Source organism: Rhipicephalus microplus, chromosome 3 (assembly GCF_043290135.1).
Source record: "Rhipicephalus microplus isolate Deutch F79 chromosome 3, USDA_Rmic, whole genome shotgun sequence".
NCBI lineage: Eukaryota > Metazoa > Arthropoda > Arachnida > Ixodida > Ixodidae > Rhipicephalus > Rhipicephalus microplus.
Genome location: NC_134702.1, coordinates 10,314,036 through 10,333,962, shown reverse-complemented (window position 1 = coordinate 10,333,962; position 19,927 = coordinate 10,314,036). Strand labels below are relative to the sequence as shown.

General features: G+C 47.5%; 1 protein-coding gene across 5 annotated transcripts; it reads left to right on the top strand.

The window, feature by feature from the left end:
• Positions 1–19,927, top strand: LOC119160108 (group 3 secretory phospholipase A2). Of its 5 annotated transcripts, none has more exons than XM_075888865.1 (5): positions 1–436; positions 9,264–9,439; positions 10,579–10,828; positions 14,404–14,550; positions 19,668–19,927. In XM_075888865.1, the coding sequence occupies exons 1-5, from the start codon at positions 189–191 to the stop codon at positions 19,795–19,797; spliced, it is 951 nt and encodes a 316-aa protein (XP_075744980.1). In that variant the 5' UTR covers positions 1–188; the 3' UTR covers positions 19,798–19,927. The 5 variants fall into 5 exon arrangements, with proteins under 5 accessions (XP_075744980.1, XP_075744982.1, XP_075744981.1 ...); XM_075888867.1 differs by having other exon boundaries at positions 3–436; positions 19,710–19,927; XM_075888866.1 differs by having other exon boundaries at positions 6–436; positions 19,704–19,927.

Here is a 19,927-nt window from a genome sequence, read left to right as displayed (position 1 = left end):
GGCGGAGGATACGCGGAAGGGGATCGTCCTCGGTAGCGCACTGCTCGAAGTCGCGAAGCACGTGTCGGCGGCCAGCCTGGCCGGTGTGGCGGCCCACTTTTTGGCGCGAGCGGTGCGCTGACCCGCATCCGCGTAGTGTCGTCGCGGCGACGGACTGCGTCGCTCCGTCGCGGCTTGCTTTGCCGAGCATGCCTCGCCGCGGCACCAGAGCCCGCTGGATGGGCGTCCTGGTCCTGGTGCTCTGCGGCTGCGGGCAAGCCAGCCAGCCGACCACCCCTGCGAAGTCGCCGCCGTCTGCGGCGATGCCGTCTGCGATGTCGCCTGCTCCGACTGCCAAGGCGAAGACGGTGATGTACTACGACGGCAAGACGATCGCCCGGGTGGAGTACGGTGCCGACGGAGTCACGCTGCAGACCTGCCGCCTCTTTGAGCTCGAGTGAGCCCTTTTGCTTGTTTTTACCTTGAAACTTATGGCACGTACCCACTCTGGGGAATTGGTCAAGAATGCGCAGTTTAAAAAATTTTAAAGGCTTTGTTTTGTTATTCGTGAGCCCCAAAACTTCTCATGATGAGACAAGCGCAAAAAATACACACACTCAGAGAGGACACAGACAAGCGCTTAACAAGTCCTCTCTGAGTGTGTGTATTTTTTGCGCTTGTCTCATCATGAACAATTACCAACACGCCCAATTGGCAGTCATCCAAAACTTCTCCTTCGTTCTCTTCATGTTCTTCAATTGGCTTGTTCTTATTAACCTTCAACTTTGGCTCACACTCACTCGTTAACGTTGGCCAAGAGTGTAGTGTTTTTATGAAACGGTTATAGCACATTAAAACATCTCGTTTAATCGAAACGCGAGACTCAACATCAAGCGAGCTTGTCGTTGCGTTTCGCACGTTCTGCAGCATGTACCGCCGTGGTCAGCTATGCGACTGGCATTTCTCAGAAACCCGCGCTTATTCGTAGCGTGTTTAACATTTTGCCGCGATTTCTGATCATCCGCACTTGTAAGATGTAGGCGCGGAAAGAGGAGCAAATGTGTCAAAAAAGCTTTTAGTCGCTCTGAGTCGACTACTAACCCTGCCGGAGTCACAGGCACAAAATTGATAAAAATTCGTTATGGAAACTGAAGTTCATTTATTTGTCGATGTGCGCTTACACTGAATGTATGGGTTGGGTTTTTCCAATTAATGTACCGAAAGTTCGGGGCCTATTTGTTCGTATACATACTCCAAACCATGAGCACGAGCAGGGTTTTTCCGGAGGAGAGGGAAGGGGGGGCAAAAAGGTTCGTCACAGTCAATGTATGTTCTAGACCCCCCCCCCCCCCCCATCGTAGTTGACTTCCCGTGCGTACGCCTGTGCTCCAGACAATAACATAAGCCTGTTTCTTCTCTCTCTCGCTCGCCCTCTCTCTTTTATTTAAATTTTATCCTTTCAACCTTTCAGGCGTCACCTGTAACGAAGTGTCTGAAAATGCGCCAAATCGATAATCTTATTTCAAGGCACTGGATACTATAGTCCAACAAAAATTATGTCGTAATGCGTTAATTTATCTGTGTTAATGTAATCACTCCTAATTACTTTAGTTTAATATATATAATTGTCCAGAAGCCATTCATGCTCTGTTTCTGCTTAAATCGAATGAAATCTTAGGCTAGAAAAGTATGTGATAATTCATTTTTTGGTAACGTTCACGCTGAGGCAAAAAAAAAATAAATAATACTTTTGACGTGGACCACGGGAAGGGGCACGTCGTAAGACTCGTCGAATGACTTCAGTAAAGTGGTGATGTGCGACAGTAAGCTGCAGAATTAACTTAAGTGCAGGAGGTAACATTCATCCGAAACTAATTAATTGTATCTCCCTATAGCGCTTATAGTCGATACAAATAGCAAATACAAGTTGTGTGTACGCAATTTTGTACACAATTTTGTGCACAGCTTCTCGCTGGGTTGAGAAAGTCAATAAATAGCATATTTCAATATAATGTACAGTCGTGTCATATATCAGTTGCAATGCGAAGGAATAAACTTCAAAAGAAATGGGAGTGGGCACATTCTCACCGCCATTTCTCATATGAGCTGCACCATACCCCCCCCCCCCCCCCCGTTGTCAAAGGGCACCGGAACTACACTGTGGCGCCCATATGGAGTATTTGCGTCATCTTTTTTAATGCGCTGGGTTATGGCTACTCATGTTCTTTGGCATTCGCTTTCAATGATCTACATGGTCACCTAATTTAATTCCCACCTTTATTCCGGGGACCATGGGCAGGCCTTTATTATATGAACGTCGTTGTTTTATTTTCATCTCTGTGCGCATTGCGAAACTCATTGTCTTTTGTAATCGACCAACCAAGCGCTTAGTTAAAACTTGCCCTACTCCCCCCCCCCCCCCGCCCCGCTACCTCTAACGAAGAACCTTGCACACGACTAAGGCGCTGCCGATATAGATGTCAATCCGTGATGTGGACAGTATTTGGCTTTTCGATAACTAATACCACGTTTGCCGATGTTGCAATGCAGTCTTGACGTCCCTTCAGCCATGGTCACCGTGTTGCAACTCATACTGGACACCACTGTGCATTTGCTAGCATAGTTATACACAAAGAAATTCTGCTTTTATCTCTCCCTCGGAAAGTAGCTTTGTATGACTCTGCCTTGTCTGAATGTTCATTTTCCGTCTATATTATCGATTATTATGAAGGCCGTACAAGGAAGACGTTTCCAGGGCACGTGTGCTGTGAGAGGACAAAGAATCCAACACAAGAAAAAAGTGAAATTCTTTCTTGTGTCCGTGTTTGTGCGCGCTGTCTTTCCAGAATGAATACTTACCAACCATAGCGCAGCTCTCCGCTATTCGAAGTGCAATCGTTTTCACAGCCTTCGTATGTTGATCGAAGACACTAGAGATGGCTGAAGACGTTCATGTTCAGGCCGTGCACAGTACCCCGGGCTCGCAGCCAGCTTAGTCAACCTGCTTCGTTTCCGAAGGAGAAGAGTGTCATCAAGTTATAGATAGCTTGCGCGTGACGTGATGGACGCAGCTTTTGAACGTACTGGCACTTCGCGACGGTGTCTGATGACAAAAATGTGAAAACGACTTGGCAGAAAAGAACCTACACTTTTACAACAATGATGTGACATCGCAAATGTAATGTCCTCCCATGCTGGTGCTCCACGACGGTTTCATCTAGAGCGGTCAAGAATATACGTAAGAGAAGGGAAAAAAGCATATTTTACATCTGAAAGGCCTTCAGCCGTGGTGGTCAGGCAGAGTGAAGGATATGCAGAGAGCAGAGAGAAAAAGTTGTTGGAGGCAGCGTTTGCAGCCCGTAGGGTATTATTTGTGCGTGCGTGCGTGTGTGTGTGTGTGTGTGTGTGTGTGTGTGTGTGTGTGTGTGTGTGTGTGTGTGTGTGTGTGTGTGTGTCAGGCGCCGCGCCGTGCTCCCAACCGGGCTTCTTCTAACCATTACCACCACCAGTATGTGCCCAATCGCTGTCGCATACAGAGGCAGGAGGAGCCTGAAGACCAGAGAAAGGATTGGTGGGGGACTCGCACCTGCGACTGCGGCAGTCAAGATACTGGCGCTAGAAAAGCCGTGTTCGCCCTCCCCCACTACTGCCAAAATGTCCTGCACCTGCTTCTAAGTATGGTGGCTAGAAGACCCTCCCGTCCAAGTTTCTTCAAGTTCCACTTTGTTCAACTTCGACTTCTCACATACGCATCCACACATACGAAGCCCGCTGTGAGAGCTTAACAAACGCTGTGCGCGACGGCTATAGCACTGCACCACAGTTTGAAGCAAACTTTGGCGGTGGCTACGCTTCCAAAGCTGCAGCTACCTTTCTTATAGAGAGATAGAGAAATGGAGAGGAAAGGCAGGGAAGTTAACCAAGCTTGGCTCGGATGGCTCGGTCGTTCCTGCCGCCTAGAAGACGCTTCTTCTTTTTTTTTGCGAGCTCTGTGGTGCGTGTGCGTGCATTCTAAATGTCATCTGGAACGACTCTCTCTGACGCACATCTTTCAGGCACTGCGCCGTGCTCCCGACCGGGCTGCAGAAATTAGGTGCCTTTCTCCTCTTCTAACCACTACCACCACCACGCACATCTTTGTGGTGTTCAGGCCCTCCGGAAACTTGCTTTTCTGTGTACGTCCGTCGCAGCAGTGGACGGCGGTGGTTTGCGTGTCAACAGAAACATCTGCAACTTGAGACACGGCACTTTGAGCATTGGCGGATCCATTGGGTATTATTGTCCTGAGATTAGATTGATCTATTCTAAGTCGCCCTGTCCACTGACCGATATTCGCAAATAAGGGGAGCGCCGGTGGCTTAAACACATCCCCAAAATTACTTGGAACATCACCGGGTCGTATCAAATGTATCTCTATGTGTATTGATATGCTTCTACACCCACATTTATGGCGCTACTATTACACCGCGTACTGTGCTCACACTGAGGTGTTGTGTCTAGGTTGAGCCATCACGGTGAACATTATTCACGACGCAGTGCCCGTTTCTGTATCGACGCGTACTTCCGGCTATACAAAATCATTAATGAATTCTTGAGGGAATTAAACCGCCCTGTATCGGCTAGAGGGCATTTGAAGACAGCAGTGTACCCGTGTGTTTTAAAAAAAAGAACGCGTCACAACATGCACGTCACAGTTCTGGCCCAGAACGCTTTCTTTAAACTTCATCTCACTGATCCTTCTTTCGTCGGTGAGAAGAAGTAGGAATCTGATGCAGCCATCACCATGGCACGTACACACCCCGTACCCTCGCGAATTGAAGTACGTGCACGGTTTTCCAAAAGCGGATGCCGGGCGAGCTTGGCACAGAAACGCTGCCCACGAGGCCATTGCAATGCGATCAGCACACGTTCGGTACCGGAGATCCTGTTCGGCAAGATATTTGATTCCCCCCGGTGCCTAGCTGCCGTCTCCTTTGGGCTCCAAACGCCTGTAACAAATAGGGGACTGGTTATGGCGCCGCGAGTGCCACTTTTCAGACGTTAATGCGTTCGCTTGATACTACGCATTTGCTTTCTGCCTGCACCTGTGAGCTGTTTTGTGCACAAACGAAACCGTACCGGCTTTGTTTAGAGGCCACCGGTATGATGCTTGCATGACACAGTCTGCACAGCAAGTGGCTATAGAGTACGTCATATGACTGGCGACCTATAGCTTCCCGGTGTGTGTGACACAGTTCACATTGATCCTTGCTGAGCCGGCGTAACTTTTGTGAACTTCGTGGAGCCGACACTCAAGTTTTGAATACGCATTCGGTCGTTGTCTATGAGTGTTTTCGTGATGGATCGTTACCAACTCAAATGACTTAACGTTTTCTGCATACATTGATGTTACTTCGTCGTTGTCAACGATGGGCATTCCATTCAAGGACGTGGCTTATTACGACGAAGCGGAGTGCCGTTGGTTGAAACGCGTGCAGGCTTCTTCTTCTTTCTTTTTTTACCTTGGTTGAGAGCCTGTTGGTATTAATTGGCATTGTCATAGTGGGCCGACTGTCCCACGATATCGCACCGTGGAAGTTGAGTCCTTGTGTCTCAAATATATGGCTTGGTTGAAGGTTAAAAACCTGGAGACAATGTGCCGACCAAAGTAAGAGTTTAAAAAGATAAAAAAACTCACACACAGAGAAAAAAGACGTTTCGGCTCCCACATGGAAGTCTTGTTCACAAGCATTTGTGAACAAGACTATATTCTGTGTTTATTTTTCTTTTTAAACTCTTACTTTGGTCGGCGCAGTGTCTCCAGGTTTTTTTACCTTCAACCATGTATCATCCCGACCAAACGGGTTTCCGTCAAACTTCATAAACTTCAAATATACGGCTTACAGTATGGTCCTTTTTCGGGGGTTCTTGTCTGCGGGCATGCAGAAATTGTGCCATGTTGCTGAAGCCACGTCAGATCCTTATGCCAACGCATCATACAACTGTCACCATCACTTCATGGCAGACGGTAGCTTTCACAAAGCATTGGCATAAAACAAATGGGTTGAGAGACGCAATTACCGCAGATGCCATTTGCGCACGACTATATACATCATTGTGGTGACAGAAACGAAGCACACTGACTGAGTAAAGTACTATGAGAAAAAAAAAACGTTAAAGGCACATTCATGCCTCATTAAAGCCGACTCATTGAGACACGTCGTTTGCTTCTCTTCCTTTGAAACAAATCTAAGAGAAAAGCAACACAGTTCCCAGGACAATTATTAAACGTTAATATGCGGATGTGCCGGAGTCTCTTAAACCAGAGTGTCACCCGTGGTATTCCGGAATAACTGCAGCTATCCACGCAGATGTCAGTCTGGATGCAGCCTCAGAACAACCTGGAGCGTGTGCTCGCATCCCTCTGCACTCGAGCAGCGTCCGTTTCCGCGTTTCGCCCTCCGCCGCAGTTTTCCGCGAGCAAACGATGCTCGCCTACGCCCGCTGTCGTTTTCGTTAGGCCGCGCGCGGCCACATCGGTCGACATGATCAACTTTCCCTCGGCGCACTGTCCAAGCTGGACGAGTTCAACGGCCCCATTCCGAGGGGAGGGAACCCCTTCTGCAGGCGTCCTTGACCTCGCCGCAGGGAGATGGCCTGCATACGTCGCCAGCGCAGAATACCTGCCGCGGCTAGTGACCGCTATTGGCCGAAATGCGGTGGAGTACAGTTCGGTGCATCCAGCGAGGCTCTGGTGCAGCTAGCTGAGCCGCCGAAAGGTTCTCTGGACGAGTAAAGGCAATTTTACGTATATAATACACGACGGCTACGCTAACTTGGGCAGTTAAGCGACTGTTTTTTTTTTCTGTGTGAGGCACCTGACGGGCTCGGTTTGTCAGCGTCACGGTCCATCATAAATCGCAAGTGCTGCGAAAACTGGGTAAATTTTATTACTCGCCACCGGTCCACTATAATGAAGAAAGTAACAGTCAGTGAAGCGGAAACGCCCTTCCCCCCGGTTTCAGGCTTGGCAGTGCCTCGCATCTCTCTCAAAACACGACATCCTTCGCCCCTCCCCACGTTTCAGGTTAGTGGAGCTGAAACACTCTTTCCTACATGCTTTGAGCTCTCAGATTTTATTTTTTATATGTGAAGCATTTCTCGGCGCACTTCGTCGAGTTTGACCGTGTCTATCTATCTATCTATCTATCTATCTATCTATCTATCTATCTATCTATCTATCTATCTATCTATCTATCTATCTATCTATCTATCTATCTATCTATCTATCTATCTGTCTGTCTGTCTGTCTGTCTGTCTGTCTGTCTGTCTGTCTGTCTGTCTGTCTGTCCGCCTACGACTTTTAGCTATCCTGGCCGTTCAGATAATGGGATCTACACCAAAACTGATACGGCATAACATGACTTTGTGGCGAGCATAAGTCACTAGTCATAATATGAAGATCATAGCATGCATGTCATGAATGTCATGATTTACATGTCATGGTCTTGCTGCTCCTGCGGTGGTTTCGTTCACATGATATATCGCAATACTTGTATAGGTGGTATGACTTGACTTCATGACGAACATAAGTGACAGGCCCTCACGTGGAAATCGCGACAATCGTGTGATGCATGAACATGACTGCATACCACGCTCATGATGTGCTCGCGACCGTTTCGCTAGCTTCACATATACCAAATTCGGTATTACGTGGCGGGAATGGACGACGAGCGCAACCACGATAATGACAACCTTGACTTCTGTAGGCCCGTGTGCTCAGATTTGGGTGCACGTTAACGAACCCCAGGTGGTCAAAATTCCCGGAGCCCTCCACTACGGCGTCTCTCATAATCATATGGTGGTTTTGAGACGTTTAACCACACATACCAATCAAACAACCATGACTTCTGTGCCAGGCGCAAACATGATAATCAGGACATGGAAGTCATCTACGGCACTATTTACGTCTGTCTCGTAACGTTGTGCTCATTTTAAAGTGACATATCGACTCATTCGTACTTCACATATCATCTATTCCCACTGTACGTGCGATCTACCAATTTTTTTTTCTGATATGGTGACACTAATTGATGAGGGGAAAAAACTTCGAATGCACCAGCTCTACCGTTTTCATGAGTATGCCTCTACAAGCACTGTTGAAGCTACCAAGCGGCAGGGTTTATAGCCCAACATGCGGTCAGCGAAATCCACCCGTGAAGTAGTCTATACCGCATTCTTCACGCCTGTGCATGTGGCCGCAGCCACGTCAGAGTGCATGCGACGGCGCCCCGAAGCTCCCGACGTGGTGTCACGTGACAGTGGTCTCCCAGACATTGAGGGAAAGTTGAATTACTCTTGTGCGATTTAGTTTGTTCATGGTCTTGGGCACGGTTTTTCCGATGAGGAACAGACGGGGAGGAAAAACAGAGAAACTGCGCCTTATTGTTTTTCCGTGCTTTCGTCCTCGTCTTTATAGCGCCGGGAAAAAATCTTGCCGAAGAAAGTTAACTGTTTTTAAACCTTTTCCAACTTCTAGAACTTATTCGAACCGAATCATGAATACAACTCCGTATCTCAGGTCTGCTTCTCACGGCTTCGTACCTTTTATATCCATTCGGGTTGCCTATATCCTGCACAGCACTGTCCACGACGCGCCTGCATCGAAGCTCGTGGTCAGCTCTGCAACACCGCTGTACGGTTTTAGTGAATCCCTCCGAAGAACTCTCGGCCGACTGTCGTGTACGCCGCGGGAAGGTGTGCTTGCGTTACCCCGAAAAGATTGTTGTCCGCTCTTCCTTTTCGATCGCGCCAGCCAGACCGGTCGCTCTGTTGCGCTTTTTCCTCTCTCACCAACCTATCTCGATAGGCAGGTTGTATTGAGATCTCGACACGGGTTACTGAAATCATGCTTAAAGCTGTCTGCGTCGATACCGACATGGTCAGCTGAAACTTTAAGTGGCCAACCACCGGCCAGAACGTGCGATTACATCCTGGTGACATGGCAATGAAACATATTTCCCAACCTTTCACTTTTGTGTGGCTGTTCTTTACCTTTTTTTCTTCACGAACCAATAACCTTATTACGCTTACGCGTTTTTCATGTTATGTGTTACGTTAATTTTTTTTTTGCCTTACTATTCACGAATATTGTATGTGCCTGTATATGTATGGACACATCGTTTGTAGCCCTGTTGTTTAGTATACACCTCCGACGCAGGTGTCTTCAGGGGTAAGTGTATACTAAAAATAGACGGTATGCGAGTGGAAGCGTGCGGCATGCATGCTACTTGGTGTACACGCAGCGATGAGCGTGAGGCCGAGCCAATCATCAAAGCGCAGGGCCTGCCCGTGCAGCAGGTGGAATTCCCGACCATGCTGAGCCTGATCTCGAAGTGCCGGGACCTGCACGACTGGTCCGCCAGCACCAACAGCACGCCGCAGTGGAGCGCCTCGAGCATCTGGAGCGGAATCATACCAGGTGCGCGTACTACACGTCTCTTCGGGGATAGAGTTTCGTAATATTGTCTATAGGGGCAAATCTGGCACTGCGATGGTTCACTAATCATGTGAGTGACGGATTTGCCTAGTCTTCGTGCTTGCGGCATCGTACGCACCTGTGGCTTTGTTTATTGCTCTGTTTTGATGTTTATTTATTTATTTATTTATTTGAGGATACTGCTAGCCTCACATCTGAAGCTGTTGTAGGGAAGGGGGGTATCTTCAAGTAGGCGTGTACGTAGGTAAGGTTCAATCAGACAATGCATATGTTCTCTACATTAACTATACAAGGGCTACTAAATGATAGCAGTAATAAACAGCATATTAGAATGGAGATACATATTCAAAAGAACAGAGTTTAAGTAGGCACTAACATAAGTTAGGTTCGACTAGACAGTACATATGCACTAGGCAACAAATTATACAATCGCTACAAAAATGGCAATATGACATCCAACACACTCAGTGTAAGGCCCGGCAAGTACAGCATAATTCATGAGTAGCGCAATTTCTCGACAGTAAAAAAGATACTGAGAAGTGAAACATATTATTATTGCGTAACGCAGAAATCTTGCTTGGAGATGATAACTATAAAGCATCGCCTGATATCTTGGAGATATGTTGTTTCGAATAAAAAAACAGATCGCTTCGAAAGCCGATTTGAATTGGTGAGGGAGTGAAGTGGACCTGCTGAACTTCTGCCGAACTTGCGACAAAGTGATTGAAGACCACACGGGACGGTCTGGCCTGCACTCTCTTTCTGTGCATATATTACCATCTCGCGAGTACACCAGCCTCAAGCGTTTTCACCTCCGTCAAAAATGCGGCCACTGCGACCGAAATTCGCCGCGACCTGCGGGTCACAGTCGATCACCGATAAACCACCGTGGCGGGTGTGGTTATGGGGGAACGTCGAGTCGAGTTGTTAAGTGTACATTACCAGGTCGAAGTTTCCGGAGCCTTCCACTACGGTGTCTCTCATATTCATGCCGTGGTTTGTGACCTTAAACCCCAACAGTTATCACTAAAATGTCTGATTCATCCGCTGAAAACCAGATGAAGGTGCGGGGGAGGTAAAATAGCAGCCTTGAAGCACCTGCATGCATTTCTTTCTAATAGCCATGCACCAGCTTGGCCCACAGAAGCGATGCTTTGCCGTCTCCGCGAGACACCCTTCCAGTGGCGCGATGCGAGCAGTTGCCAATGCAGGCACCAAGTGGTGCGGCCTGGGGGACATCGCGTCTTCGTACGAAGACCTGGGCTCCCAAGTGACCGTGGACGTGTGCTGCCGCGCGCACGACCATTGCCCGGTCAAGCTCAAGGCATTCCGCACGGGATACGACCTGGTCAACTTCTCCCTGTACACCAAGTGAGTGACCGCTGTCGGCAGCTGCAGCCCTAATAGAGTTCTTACGCGTATACACGCATGGGTCTTACTTTTAACGGCTTGGTTGAGTGGGTTGGTTGCTGCTGCACGGTATAGGCGAAGAATAACAGCACTAAAGACAGCACAAGAAGACGCATACGCAACGTGCATGGCTCCGTACCTTCAAGGTATCCGGGAAGTTTCTACAATGCAGTGCAGACAGAAACAACAAACATAAGATGCTGTTTCGATGGTGAACAACACACACACACACACACACACACACACACACACACACACACACACACACACACACACACACACACACACACATATATATATATATATATATATATATATATATATATATATATATATAATAAAGCAGCCGACCACTGTACAGCTACAATTTAGGTTGGCTTCATGAAACAATGCAAATATATGTTATAGCTCTTTTTCTCTAAGTTGATGTATGCTGCCGAAAACTTAACTGGTATCGACAACATGCGCTAATTTTTCAACGACGTTTTTATCATAAAATAACGGCTAGGTTATGGGTCAGCACTATTCACCACATATTCTGGTTAATTTAGTAGTAACCAAAGTTAGAATAGCGTCATCACTTCATGTCGTTTTGTGTGGGTCACGAACCATGCACGCAGCGCGCGGCAATGGGCTATAGTGGTTATATAGTCTGCACCGAAGGCCGCAGGATCAAATCCCGGCCGTGGCGGCCACATTTCCATGGAAGTCGTATGCTTGAGACCTGTGCATGCTTTGATTTAGGTGAACGTTAAAGAACACCTTACGGTAAACAAATTCTGGATCTGTCCGCGACGGCCCACCTCATAATCAAATTGTTGTTTTGGGAAGTAAAAGCACAAATTATATTGTTGCCCCGCCGCGGTGGTCTAGTGGCTAAGGTACTCGGCTGCTGACCCGCAGGTCGCGGGTTCGAATCCCGGCTGCGGCGGCTGCATTTCCGATGGAGGCGGAAATGGTGTAGGCCCGTGTGCTCAGATTTTGGTGCACGTTAAAGAACCCCAGGTGGTCGAAATTTCCGGAGCCCTCCACTACGGCGTCTCTCATAATCATATGGTGGTTTTGGGACATTAAACCCCACATATCTATCTATCTACAAGTTATATTATTATTATTATTATTATTATTATTATTATTATTATTATTATTATTATTATTATTATTATTTACGCATAAGGGAGTCATCGATTTGTTCGTAATAATCGTCGAAAACGCAGAGATAGGCGAATGACTCTGCACAAGTTGATTTAGGGGTGCCGGTCGTGGGAGGCAAACATCTGAGTGGTATGCGTGTTAAAGAACAAGAATCTCGCATGATCACCGATGCTTTTCACGTGTTCATATAAACTATACCGTAAGTTCGTGTTGCGATGACGTCATTGTTCGAAGCACAAATTTACTCCCGTACAACCCAGAATAGACTGACTACACGTGGCCCACCGAACACACAATGAATTCTATTCGGCAATGCACTTGGAAATACGTATATAAGCAAAATGATAGCCATCCGAAAACCGTCGTGCGCCAACGCAGTTTCATCAATAATTCGGTAATCCGAAGGGCCACGAGCTCGCTGCACCTTGTACGTTTCATATGCAGTAATTTGTGCCACAGAATTTCCTGCTTCCGTGCTCTGTGTCAGAAATTGCAGGTATGCATGCCAGGGCCTCGCTCTGCCAGGCGTGTCTTTGTCGCGAAAATATCGTGACACTGATTCCCCGTATACATATATGTACGATTCGACCCACTCGACCGCACACGTCGAAGCGCCATTGTTCAGAGTGGCACGGAAGTTCGACATTTGCACAGCGGCCCGGTCGCGTGTTCAGCTTGCTTGGCACGCCTGGCTGCACGGAAGCAAAAAAGACGCGAATGACGGGCGTTGTGCCTCCCTGGTCGGGAGTGGGGCGAATGATGGAGGAATAGTTCATTCAGCAGCTCTCGTCGTGGTGTGCACGTCAAGTCAAGTCAAGTTTATTAAATAGTTCAGTTGAGTTACATGGTTAGCGTTATTACAGCAGGAGGTCCCAAAGTTTCAGAGAAACTGACAGGGGGACCTCCTATGGCTACATGGATGGGGTAATTACAAAAAATACAGCAATAGTATACGGACTTGTGAGTAATAATGAATAATCTTGATTAACAATAAAAATACGATCAATACACAACATCTATCAATACACAACTCACTATCGAAAAATAACAAGGAAATAGTCGAAAGCAAGTGAAGACAAAAAACAATATTAATGAACCCTACGTGACAAATGCAACACGTTTCATTATCAGTGTTATCAATTATACAAAGGCAAATTGAAGTAGTAAAATAGCACAGAACTGTGGAGAGCTATTAACAGTTAATTTCACAAATCGGATGAGTTGATTAATTCCTGAACGTAATATTTCTTACTGCGCGAAGTGAAAATATGGATGTTATGCGATGATTTCAATTCGAAAGGCAGTGAATTGAACGTGTTCAGAGGAACAGTCAGGGATCTCTACAGAACACGCGATTGGATAATAATAATAATAATAATAATAATAATAATAATAATAATAATAATAATAATAATAATAATAATAATAATAATAATAATAATAACGATGATAATGCTTCGTTTTAACGTTAGCTGTGCGTGCGTGTGCGCCTGCGTCTTAGTGAGAACAAGAGCATATGTTGCGCATTTCTTTCTCATTTTTTTTAAATTCTATTAATAACTTTTGAAAGTCTCCTTTTAATCTAAAGTGTGTTTCTCTATGAGATCTACATTGAGGGTGCGTGACTATTCGAAATTTTCGAGCAACGAATCGAATAGTTTTGTCCGATTCCGTACTCGAACTGTGTATCCGCGGTGGTCTAGTGGCTAAGGTACTCGGCTGCTGACCCGCAAGTCGTGGGATCGAATCCCGGCTGTGGCGGCTGCATTTCCGATGGAGGCGGACATTCTGTAGGCCCGTGTGCTCAGATTTTGGTGCACGTTAAAGAACTCCAGGTGGTCGGAATTTCCGGAGTCCTCCACTACGGCGTCTCTCATAATCATATGGTGGTTTTGAGCCGTTAAACCCCACGTATCAATAAGTCAGTACTCGAACTAAACAGCTAGGGCATACTCGAAATACCCACGACTTTTTTTAGCAATTCAAGAGTAATCAGCACCCGCGAAAAAACTTCGAAACAGCAGAAGATTTGATGGAATACTTTTTTCGTGTGTTTTTTTGTTCATTCTTTTTTTTTAACATTCTACTCTCTTGTTCTTTCTTTCGTTATTTCCTTTATGCCTCCCCTTCCCGAAGAAGCAGGCAGGCGTTGTGCACCTATAGGTGGCAGTTGTCAGCATGTTCCCTCCCTATTTTCACTGTCTTCGTGTTTTCTACGTACTCAAACAAAATAAATAAATAAATAAATAAATAAATATTTGTTTCAAATAAAACGTTGTGCAACCTATATAGGGCGGTTTTTTAAATGTATTTGTATTGAATTCTGTATTCCCACACCCTTGGCGTGAATAATGCGTGCAATGTCGTCTTCTGTTGTGCAGATCGCACTGTGACTGCGACCGCGACTTCTACAACTGCCTGCGGCGGGCAAAGAACCACATAGCGGACGCCATTGGCAACGTGTACTTCAACGTCATCAAGGTGCCTTGCATCCGGAAAGTGCGCAAGCCTGTGTGCACTGACAGGGGGTAAGACACTCTGCGCATCGCAATACTATGTTATACGATCACCGTAGGGTTACAACATTTAGGAATAAACACGACCTCCACTTATAGGGCTGCAGCGCGCCTGCTATTCACAAATGCGAATGCATTTCTTAGTCGGGCTATGTCAGGCATCCGGCGTTGTCCGCGGCGCCGCTTCACTCTCCGCTCTCACTCCCTCTCCCATAGCAACAGCTGCGGGCGTGCGCGCTTATCTTCACCCCTAGCAACCGGAGCATGCAATGAGAGAACGTGTAGTAGGGGTTGGTGCAGTGCTTCGCCACCCCTTCACTCGCCGTTCGTTCTCTCTCCTCCCTGCGTCCCACTTTCCCGTCTCGTGCGTCATTCTCGACCGTTCGCTGGCTGGGCCAACACCGACTAAATTTCAAGGCCGAAAGGCTGCCGCAGTGACGTCAGAGGGTGGAGGCCCAGTTACGCCGCGAACGCGGCGGCAAGCCGGTGTTTCGTTCACGTTTTAGGAGAACCAACGCTCCCGCTCTCGCAGCTTCTGCGGTTAGACTGGGCCGAATAACAGATGCGAAAAAAAAAAGTCTTACTGAGCATGCTCAGTTGGGCTACTGGGCCTCCAACCTCTGACGTCACTGCGGGAGCCTTCCGGCCTTGAAATTGAGTCGGCGTTGGCTGGGCCCCAGCCTCTCAAGAACACCCGGAAATCTGTGCTCGAGTCGCCGCTCTTCAGTGAAACGCCAACGCCGAGCCGAGAACGCTGTTTGTTTTCTTCACTTCGTAGTATATTTTTTAACCGTGCACGCTACCGACTAGAGCTGGAAACTCGTACCGCGTCGCGACAGAAAAACGCCACGTGCGGCGAACGGCGCTATTGGCTGCACAGCATAAAAAAAAGCATTATTCTTCTAACGCTGGGTTCTCACGTTCAAAACGCTGTTATGGACGCTACAAAATGCTTTCGCATTTTCTGACGATTACCTTCGGGGAGGTCGAGGCATTTTTTTTTTCTAATGCGATGCACGGTGTTACTGAAATGGGGACGGCTCACTGATCTCCCGTAGTTGAGCACGAAGTATTCTAAATCTTCTAGCACTTTTTCTAAACACACATATTGCCCTGATGCCTTCGAATTAAAATCTGGGATCGTTCAGTGTTCTCTCGTATACTATAACACGAAGTATTCTTAATCGTTAAACACTTTTTCTAAAAACAGAATATTTTATTTCGGTGACGTTAAATACAAACTGCCGAGAGAAATTAACAAACAGGTTTCACACGTCCACGAGTGCAATTGGATTGGATTAGATCAACTTTTATTTGGTCCTCTAAAACACAGATCACTGTGTTGCGGGCAGCTCCCACGTGGGCACTGAGATGCCAAGATCCTCAGCCGCCTCGCGGGCTTGATGGACAGCCCAGAGCTGATCTGCCAAGGACGAGCTGCGGATTGCCGCCTCCCATCTGGCAGAGGTGATGTGCGATAAATGAGCGAATTTGGTGCACTGCCAGAGCATGTGTTCTAATGAAGCTATTTCCCCACAATGTGGACAAAGATTACTTAGGTATAGGTCAGGGTACATGATGTGTAACATTTTCAAAGTAGGGTACATCCGCGTTTGCAAAAGCCTTAATGTACGTGCTTGGGGCCGGGTCAAATTTTTGTGAGGTGGAGGGAAAATCCTTCTAGACAGGTAGAAATGTTTAGTGAGCTCGTTATATGTTGTAAGAATTTCCCGGTTATCCCCTTCACCGGTAGAACGCATCCCCGGGGAGGCGTGGTTGGCGGGTTCTCGCGCCGCCTCGTGTGCTGCTTCATTGAGATTGGGAGGGTAATCGTTGATTTGCCCAAGGTGAGCTGAGAACCAACTCAGAAGATGATGCGTTATGCTCTTGCCTTGCAGTATTCTCAACGTTTGTTCAGAGACCGTCCCCTTGGCGAACGCCCGTAGTGCTGCCATGGAATCACTGTAAACAACTTCAATGTTATCCATCTTGAGTGCTAAGGCGATGGCCACCTGTTCCGCAATGATTGGGTCTTTCGTCCTGACCGTCGCTGAGTTGACGACATGGCCAGCCCCATCGACCACCACTGCCACAAGCGCTTTCCCATTGGCGTTGGAAGCCGCATCAACAAATACGACCCCTCGTTCCTCGTTTGAGACTTGACGAAGTATAGTCCTGGCCCTCGCTACTCTTCTTCCGACGTTGTGTTCTGGATGCATGTTTCTTCGTATAGGAGACACCGTGATATTCTCCCTTATGTTGTCGGGGATATCATTGTAATTGCGTCTGATTGCCATTGGGTGTTGGCCCAGCTCCTGCAGGATCATTCTCCCCGACCTTGTTGTAGATAACCTTGCAAACTGTGCTCTCTCTTGGGCTTCTGCTATTTCTTCGAGCGTGTTGTGAATGCCAAGCTCAAGCAGACGCTCGGTGCTGGTATGTATGGGTAGGCCCAGGACCTTCTTGATAACTTTCCTGAGGAGCACATTCATTGTCTCGGACTCTGCTCTTGACCAGTTGTGCATTGCTGCTTCGTACGTGAAGTGGCTTAGAACAAACGCATGCATCAACCTGATGAGGTTGTCTTCCTTGATCCCATTTCTTTTGTTAGCCACTCTGCGTATGAGGTGCACCACACTGTCTGTTTTCCAAGTTAGCTTGGCTATAGATTTGCTGTTGGCGCTGCTAAATTCTATCAGCATGCCCAGGACTTTGATGGAGTCGACCCTCTGGATGGCATCCCCTTGATTTGTACGGAGGTGGACGTCTCTCTGGTTTAATGGCTTCCATCCCCTGGGTTTCGGTCCTCGGTGTGCAGTCCGATAAAGCAAAAGTTCTGACTTACTCGAGGAGCACTTGAGCCCAGAAGGACGAAGTTACTCTTCTACGGTGTCAATTGCCTCTTGCAAGGCGCTCTCAATCTGCCCCTCGCTTCCACCTGTGCACCAGATGGTAATGTCATCTGCGTAGATGCTGTGCTTCAATCCTTCAATGTTCGATAATTTCTTTGACAGTCCAATCATGGCAATGTTGAACAGCATTGGTGAAATCACTGCCCCTTGCGGCGTGCCCCTTGCTTCTAGTTCGATCGCTGCGGTCTCGATATCTGCAATCTTCATCACGGCTTTCCGATCTGTAAGAAAGGACCATACGTAGTCATACGTGCTTTCCCCAGACCAAGCTTGGAAATTGCTTCGAGTATGAATGAGTGGTGGATGTTGTCAAACGCTTTTTCTTAGGCACAGAATGGCTAAGACGTCGTGAAATTCAGCCATGCATATTGTCAATTTGAAGTGTTGTATAGCAACAGCTACTTTATAAAGCGAAAGAAAAATGGCAGCATATATCCACGGAGTGAATGATGGAGAGGTGCGAAGCATCCGTCCGTTCATTCGTTCTTGCTTCCGCCCGTCCATGCGTCCATCTGTGTGACCGTCCATGCGTCCATTCGCCCGTCCGTCTGTGTGACCGTCCATGCGTCCATCCGCCCGTCCGTGCGTGCGTCTGTTCATGCGTCCGTCCCTGCGTTCGTCCATGCATCCACCCCTGCGTCCATTCATGCGCCCATTTATGCATCTGTCTGTGTCTGTTCGTCCATCTATTCAACACTCCAAGTGCCACCATCTCGCATCTTTTCATCATATATTCCTCATATAGAAGCACCGTCATCCAGCGGACATTCAAGGACTGAACGAGAGGAGGCACACGCAAACTTTCTTACGGCTTGCGCTTCGTGTCTACTTCCCACCTTTAACCACCTCGAGTTCGTGGTATATACTAGTTCACTATATTCATGGCACTGCGGCCCAACGCTCGCTAAACCTTTCTAAAACCAAGGAGGTTGCGCCCAGCGAGTATAACGTAGCAACCCTTTCTTGTCAGATAGTGCTCGGTGTATATGCCAATGGCTGCTAAGGGGTAATGAGAGACAGGACAATTCGGCTTTTAGTTAATGCGCACGCTGCGATTTTTTTATTGTTCAACAACGCACAGAAGAAATCTCCCACCGGCACCACCTTTGAGGTCAAAATCTAAGACTGGTTACACACTACGACTACTACTACGATGGACGAACGGGTGGCGCTTTAAGGAGCTTCGCCCCTAAAATGTCTCATACTTGTGGCGTCCGGGCCTCCGGCACGGTGCCAGCTGTGGCGTGTCTCCCTCACTCGGGTGGATAAATGAGCGCTGGAACGCGGATGGCGTCTGCACAAAGCGTAAGGCATGCGTATATGAACGCACGCGAAACGGAGGCAGATCGGTCTCTCGTGTTATTGCAATTTGTGGTAAAATTAAAAAAAAAGGTAAATGCGCTCACATTTAGTATGATTGCTATCTGGTAGTAAAAAAAAAAAAGACATAGCCGACCAGAAATGGGCCGTCCAGCGAGCCCGCGATGCGGCTAGGCCTCTCAGTCCCTATGTGGGGCGCTGAGCGCGCTCGCATGCTTCTTGCAGGACTTTAATAAATTTAACCTCTTTTCTCCCCTTTATCCCTTCCCCAGTGCAGGGTAGCAAACCGGATGTGCGTCTGGTTAACCTCCCTGCCTTTCCTTGCACCTTTATCTCTCTCTCTCTCTCTTAATAAATGTTATTCCATCCATGGCATAGTCAGTCGAATGGCCAAAAGCTTTCGCTGAACGCAGTTTGGAATGAAAAAAGCTTTCTTATTTTTTTCTACAATGTAGGTGCCCCAGATTATAACAAAGCTCTTCGTATAACAACATAATTTGACGCAAAGGTTTAACGCTGAATTGAAAACAGAGGTGAGGTAGTTCCGGAGGGTAAACACATGACCACCCGATTTGCTACCCTACGTGGGGAAGAGGATGTAACGTTAATTTGGACGCTCAAGAGTAATTCAACAGTTGGTTCAATCGAAACGCTTTCGAGGTCGGAGACATTTGCAAATAGCGCGGGAAAATATCTAGAGGACAGATGAAGGGCCGCTTTTTTTTTTTCAGATTTTCATTCATGTTCGGCCGCGTTCACACCGATTGCTCGCCACGCTATAGCAGGGTTAACCAATTCGCCCGCTATCCAACATTGTATCAGCTTCTTTTACTTGATCAACTCGTCGCTCTGTCAGTGACCGTTGTATATTTCACCAGAATTTTGAACATGTGCTAGGTGGACGTGTGCAGCGTGGCTGCATCTTCTTGGCAGTCGCAGGTTCAGCCGCAGTGAGAGCAGCTGCGAAACCTGGGCCTATCAGGAGCTGGGCATGCAGTTTGTGCCCACCGAGCATCACTACCCCTGACTGAGCACTCGACGGCAATCACGACCGGACCATCACTGCCGAGTTCACAGCGACCTCCACTGGAAGCTGCCGAAATTGTGTAAATAAACAAGAACCGTTGCGCATCTTTGCAACTGTGGCGCCTCATGGA

What these genes read in the sequence shown, in the direction of transcription:
- LOC119160108 (XM_075888865.1), top strand. Translation starts at nt 189, where the DNA reads ATGCCTCGCCGCGGCACCAGAGCCCGCTGGATGGGCGTCCTGGTCCTG. An exon ending in TGCCGCCTCTTTGAGCTCGA is followed by an intron (nt 437 to 9,263) that starts GTGAGCCCTTTT and finishes GTGTACACGCAG; the next exon opens with CGATGAGCGTGAGGCCGAGC. An exon ending in CCTGTGTGCACTGACAGGGG is followed by an intron (nt 14,551 to 19,667) that starts GTAAGACACTCT and finishes AACATGTGCTAG; the next exon opens with GTGGACGTGTGCAGCGTGGC.